This window comes from Colletes gigas, unplaced genomic scaffold (assembly GCF_013123115.1).
Source record: "Colletes gigas isolate AHSC1104 unplaced genomic scaffold, ASM1312311v1 Colletes_gigas_Sc00014, whole genome shotgun sequence".
Classification (NCBI taxonomy): domain Eukaryota; kingdom Metazoa; phylum Arthropoda; class Insecta; order Hymenoptera; family Colletidae; genus Colletes; species Colletes gigas.
The window spans coordinates 363,604-370,519 of NW_025106643.1; the positions used below are offsets into that span (position 1 = coordinate 363,604).

The 6,916-nt window shown below is 36.6% G+C and overlaps 1 protein-coding gene across 2 annotated transcripts; it reads left to right on the forward strand.

Moving 5' to 3' along the window:
* The first annotated feature begins 3,757 nt into the window (after window positions 1–3,757).
* LOC122399669 (protein arginine N-methyltransferase 9-like) lies at window positions 3,758–6,887 on the forward strand. Of its 2 annotated transcripts, none has more exons than XM_043400511.1 (7): window positions 3,758–4,203; window positions 4,279–4,405; window positions 4,529–4,930; window positions 5,036–6,040; window positions 6,116–6,272; window positions 6,365–6,445; window positions 6,506–6,887. In XM_043400511.1, the coding sequence occupies exons 1-7, from the start codon at window positions 3,999–4,001 to the stop codon at window positions 6,845–6,847; spliced, it is 2,319 nt and encodes a 772-aa protein (XP_043256446.1). In that variant the 5' UTR covers window positions 3,758–3,998; the 3' UTR covers window positions 6,848–6,887. The 2 variants fall into 2 exon arrangements, with proteins under 2 accessions (XP_043256446.1, XP_043256448.1); XM_043400513.1 differs by having other exon boundaries at window positions 4,191–4,203; window positions 4,475–4,930.
* Window positions 6,888–6,916: the final 29 nt, after the last annotated feature.

A 6,916-nucleotide genomic window follows, 5' to 3' on the forward strand; every position in this document is an offset into this window, starting at 1 on the left:
AGACGCCAGGATTAATCGTTCTCGTGAAATATAGGCTCGAAGCGTGTCTGTGCTGCGATAGAATCGATTTTTCAAAACGAACGAGGCTTTCATGGAAACGAACATCCTTTTCTTTCGCGATTGCAGCCAGTCGGTTCGACAATCGAAAGGAAATCGTTCTCGACGTTACGATGATTCGAGGTTTACATGAAAACGCTGATCGATTTGCGCGAAGATTTTTTGAAAAATCGTCTACGCTGAATGGCCCAATTGCTATTGTTGCGCGGGCGCAATGCAAATGAACGAGAATATGGGTTTCTCTCGACTTTGTTGGTTCCTTCGAGCGACGTATAATTCACGAACAGACATTCGAATCGCGATTCTATTGTCATCCAAACACTGCACCGCCACCTAATTTGTATATACGTAATATACGCATATAAAAGATCAAAGTGAAATTGTACGATGTCATTTATTGGGAATCGGAAGACGAGATGTAATAAACGCGCGCGTGTCCTTTTTTAAACTGCGAAACACAGGTTTTGCAAACTGACCTTTTTGCAGATCATCCTCTCCATTTTTGCAAAGCATGTGTTTTTCATTTACAATAAACGACAAAATGACTTCGCTTTTGAGTCACCCTCACGTTGAATTTCTAACAGAGTGAATTTGATCTGCGAAAGGGCTAATTTGGAACGCAGAACCTGTACAGTGACCGTTCGCGTTAAAGTATTATAGTTAGATGAACGAAAATTGTACGTAAGAAAGTATGCCTTATTCGACCAGAAAGAAAGTCATCGCGCACCGTCAGAGTTTTAATCGTATCGATTTTAATCTTCGAATGTTCGTCGTCGTTTCTAGGCTTGCTCTCTCCGAACGTGTTTCTTTTTTCTCTATTTTCGTTATTCCTTCGCGGTGCAAGCACGGTTTCTCGCGGCCGTGTCGCTGTGCAAAGCTTTCTTTCGATTTTCGAACTTTTAATGACAATAAAGGACAAAAAAAAAAAAGTCACGTTTACGAGACGAAAAGTAGAACGAGAGCCAGTGTTTTATTTTCGCGCCGTGTGCCTTGAGCGTTGCCAACCCGTAACACGCGAATTATGATTTTCTTTGTGAACGTGTGTGGATGTGAACGAAAACAGATCGTAACCAACACCGAAAAATCTCACGTGAAAATTGTATATATATAAGTACCGCAATCCGTAAGTTATTATTCTATTAACTAGTAATATTATTAACACTATGGGTGTTTAGACGATCGTTAAGCCTAGTATTATATCGATATGTGATCGCATTTTAAATTTCAAAATACACGGTCTTATGTTTAGTAATTATATCGTTCATTTCATTTCTCCTCCGGCACGATACCAATATCGATACCAAACTAAGACGAAAGTCAAGAATACCAATTTAGACTTTAAATAGCTTATCTCCGGTTGCATGGTAGATTATGTATAAATCCAAAGCATTCGTATTCCGTTCAAAACAGTGTACTCAAACGATTGGTTTTCACTCTTGGCGATATTCGCGCGAATCGTCCACAAACGAGAAACAATAAAGACCGATAAGATTGTACGGGAGTGCAATAACGATTAAATCGTTAGAACGGTTCGGGGGCGAGACTGTTACGAGCCGGTTCCCGCGATTTGTTTGTCGTTCCTTTCGCGAGGAAAAGTTTCTCGATGTCTTGGCGAGAACGGTGCTCGAATTGGTCTCGTTAGATCGTACATAAATGCGAGCATAAAAACGTGTAATGCGGTTTATGTGAGCGAGTCGGGCCGTGTAACCGATGCCAGCGGATCCGCAGGACTCCCACATACACAATGGCGGATAAAGAGGAGACGAAGCTGCGACGGCGGCAACGAGTCCCGCGGGAGCCCTGAACTTAACTACCAGATCGATGTCCGACCCCAGCCCCTCTTCGTTTCCTGAAAACAACCCCTGCTACTTGCACGCAACCGAGCTTGTTCCTTGGCCAACTCCACCCCCTCCTCACCAAACGTCGATCGGAGAACAACTTCGCGAATTTAACGCACTCCGTTCGCGATTACATCAACAGAGCGAAAGAAACGGTTGTTTTGTGCCCCAAGTTGCACCCGCGAACGACATCGACCCTGTCGAAATCGGTAAAAGATCGTTGGCGTTTTCTTTTTGCGATGTGCTGGAATTTTCTAAATAATTGCAATGGACAAAATGGACGGCAAAAGTATCGAAGTATGGCGTTCGAGCGAGGGGTCGTGAGAAGACGAACGTTGTAACAACTTCGAAGAATGCGATGAAATAGGATTTACGACGTCGAACGCAGGAAATGGACCAGAAAAGAGTGCGAACTGGGATCTTGACCGATCCACGATACCGCCAACTGCGACAAAGAACTCAAAAAGCGACTTGTTATATTGTAAAGCGTGTTACGGCGTCGCGGCGCGGTCGGTGAGAATCAAGATCAGTGGAACGAAGATAAAATATGAAAGAAAGGGATGCACGGCGTCTTGGATTCTGAAAGAACGTTGTCGGGTCGGCAAACCCGTACGTAATTGGACCCCGAGACGCAACAACGTTTCACGTATACCGAGAAATTCCTGAGGATACGTTGGTAGCGGGGTGAAGGGATACCTTTTTGTTCGAGTTGCTCAGTCCAGTCGAAAACACCAAATAGATACTTTTATGGGGGGCTATAAAAGTCCTGAATCGAGTATCGATGGTTCCAAAGGGGCTAATCTGCGGATGAAAACTGTAATAAAACGTCCTCTCTGCGTACGTATCTGAAATCCTTTTGGAGTACGCGCGCCCTTACTTTACGCGTCGGGCCCCCAGGTAGAATCCCTGTTCCTGCCCGTTGAGTTACTGGGAAATAGAAAACGACCGCTTCCATCATTCATTTTCCACGTAGAAACTTGGACGTTAACGCATTGACTGCCATGTATTCGTGACATGGTTTTTCATAACTGCAATAGGAAGTTGTAAGATCGAATTTGGCATAACAAGTGCTAATTATTACAGGCACGAAATTCTTAATCTAGTATTAATACACATTAGTTTAATTTATTTATAAAAGCTCCGCCCACGACGGTAAAATGGCCGAGTTTGCCAAGGAATAGTTTCTATTCCTGCCGTTACGAGGCACTGACAACTTCCGCTGACCGACACTGTAACACGTACTCGTAATTTCTAATTTTCTTTGTAATTAACTTGAGATTATATTCGTCGGTCTATTTAATAAACTTAATTCAAAGCTTATATGTATAATCACAGACGAGGTATACCCGGTGTGCGATAATATGGAACATTGCTGGAGGCGCCACGTAGCGACGAAGACAACGTACTATTCTTCAACAAACTTGGACGTTCTGTCGTAAATGGCGCCCCTATCAATTTTCCATAAAAAAACCGAAAAACATATACTCGTGTCGCATTTTTCGTACACTCTTATCAATGATCAACATTTTATTTTAGTTATAGATAGCACCAGATAGTTGATATCGCAATTACCACTTTATCTACTTACTTCTGACTGTCGACAATTATTATTATCATTATTAGATTATCAGTCGAAAAGGATCGCGTGCAACCAAAATAAAATTCTGATCTTCGATAGTGGTTGTTCGCAACCAATATAAAATTTTGGTCGTAAATAAATTTTAGACGCGTAAAATCTTCTAATGAAGCAAATCTATATTATGTGTGTCTTTCGTGCATTACACTTACATATCTGTACATCTACATAATAATAATGTGCACATAAATAGATGGCGCTTAAAAGTTTTCCGTTGCATCGAGATCTATAACGTGACAAACAGTGACGAACATAGATCAGAAATGTTAATATTTAAATGCATTATAAATGTTTACCAACATCCAAAGCTCGAAAAGACGTGCAATGTCAAATTTATAGCGACGAATTTTTAAAGTTAATCCCAGTTTCACGTTCGGTTAATGTACATTGCATGTAATTTTTATTGCACGAGACGGAGGTTTGAATTTTGATTAAATTTCAAACAGTAACAAGGGGTATGCAGTTTTATGATAAATACGAATCAAGGGAAATCCCATACCTTATTAATAATGCAGAAAGAAGTAAACGAAATAGTAACGAAATCGTTGCAAAAGGCTTATGATCATGACAGAACTGGGAATGTTGGAAAGGCATACGCGTATTATACGGTTGTAGCAGAATTATGTCCAGCAAAGAGATCGGAAATCGAGGAAGCTTTTGTTGATGTACTTTGTACGTTCGTTCTTCTAACGCTTGGATGCTTCTTTAATTCTTTATGCAAACGTTTGTAAATACCCTGTTCCTTAGGTCAATGGGGAATGCAGCTTGCATGCGAAGACAGATTTGCAGACGTTGTTTTATGTTATACACGCTCGTTAGATATTTATCCAAACAATCCCCGTATGTTAAATAATTTTGCAGCACATCTTTTAAGGTAATTTGAATTCATCGCATAGGTAAAATTACAACTAGTCAATTTAAAATTGATTTTTTAACATAACAGATATCATGACTGCTAAAATTCCATATAATGAGGATAAAAAATATGTTGTTAAAGGAATAATGATCCGTTAAAGGCAATAAAATATTTAAAACGTGCCCTGCGAGCGAATTCCAATTTTCTACCAGCAGAAAGAAACTTGCAAAATGCATTTAGTATGGCTGTAGATAGGTGGCACTTTCCAATGTTAAATGACAAACGACGGAATAATGCCTTTGAAAATGCTATACATAAGAGAATATCTCAAGGATATGACACTGTATTAGATATAGGAACTGGTACAGGATTATTAAGTTTATATGCACAAAATGCAGGTGCTAAGAAAATTTATGCGTGTGAATGTTCAACAGTAATGATAAAAATTGCAGAGAAAGTATTTGAAACTAATGATGCTAAAGGCATAATATTATTACCAAAATTTTCTATAGATCTTACAATACCTACCGACATTACAGAAAGGTCTGTCATTGATTTATTAGATGGAATACAATATCATATTAATAATCAACTTTTCTTTAGATGCAAAAGTGTTTGATTTCTATTGAAGGTATATATTTCTTGCAGAGTGAAACTTGTAGTAACAGAAACCTTTGATGGTGGACTATTTGGAGAACACGTGGTACCATCAATGATAAGTGTTCATACAAATATTTTGGATAGAAATGGTACAGTAATACCTATGAGTGCTACACTTTATGTAGCTGCAGTAGAGTGTGAATATATAAGATACAGATCAACTGTAGTGTTCGAGGAAGTAACAAAATTTTGCCCTTTAAATTTTGATAACGTGTCTGTATTGTCGGATGATGAATATTATGACACAGAAAATTTAAGAAACGTAAAAATTACTTATATAACAGAGCCTCAAATTCTTTTAACTGTTAATTTCAACGATTTATCGGATTTGCAAAAATTTAATGTGGATGGGGTGAAGAGTATGATAAACGTAAAATGTAGACACAATGGTACTGTGGATGGCTTAGTGACTTGGTTTAAATTGAACCTTGATGATGAAATAACAATAGATACATCAGAGAAAAAATCCTGTTGGCAAACTGCTATTTTTCCAGCTATACCAAATTTATTCAAACAAGGGGACATGTTAATAATCAAGGGGGAAATATTGAAAAGAAAATTAAAATGTTCTTATACGACAAACAATGCTGAATTTAATAATTACAACGATCAAAAGTTTTTATATCGTTTACCGAAAGAAGTTATAACATTTTTAAATGACTTTGAATATGTAAAGTTACTTACCGAAGTTACGAAATCGCTAATCAACAAAGAAATAAATAGCATTTTGGATACATCACCTTTTCCAATTTATGGATTGCTGTTATTAAAGGAGAATAAATATAGTAAAATTTTATATTATAAAACTGAAAATACAGTGCTGAAACTTTTTATACAACAAATAGCAGAACAAAATGATTTTAAAAATAAACTGTGTATTATATCGAAGTATAGCCATATAAAAGTTTCTTTAGATACTATATTCGTTCATGATTTTGATATTAAAGGGGAACTAAAAGATTGTGGTCAGGAACACAATTACGAATTTTTTAGGTAAAAATATTTAAGATGGATTTAACTTATAGTCGATCTGACAAAATTTTATGAATTTTATAATCCATTTTGCAGATGTTTATTGAAACCAAATGGTATCTTGTTACCTGAACAAGTATTCCTAATAGGTCAGCTTGTGTACTCTGAAGATTTACCAAACATGGTTTATGTTAAAGATGAAAATTTACAAGGAATGCCCACACTTTTATTTAATACATCAAGTCCTGAAACGGTGTGTTTTTATAAATATGTTCTTAAATAAATCATCCATCATCCATCTTAAATAAAACAGAACCAATTTATTTATTTCTTTTTATCTTTCAGAAAACTAATTATCAAAATATACAAAATACTTTTAGCAACCAAAATTCGTACGGAATTGCACAACATATTAACGAATTTAAGGTAAAATAATAAATCAACATTGTAACAACAAAGTTATTTAAGTAATTTATTGTATTGTAGATAAATCAGATTTTCGATTTAAATTCAAGTTTATACCTATACGAACCTTTATCTAACGAAGTTGTAGTAATAGAAATGAAAGAAAGTGAAGTTGCCGAACGTATAGTAAACTTTGGGAAACTAAACGCTACTAAAAATAAACTATTGCCAAATACATTGATTTGTTGGTACAAAATCAGATTAACATTGAATCACAATTATGACACCCGAAGAAACGGATCGTTTATGAATCATACGGCGATATTACTGGAAGATGAATTAAAAAATATTATTCTACAAGGTAATGAGGTCTGTATAAAAGTTCAACAAGCTGAAGGTGTAGTACGTATACAAGTCAAATGATGCCAACAATATCTCTCTCTCGATTCATATAATTATTTATAACCCATTTGAAATGTACATTTGTTTCTA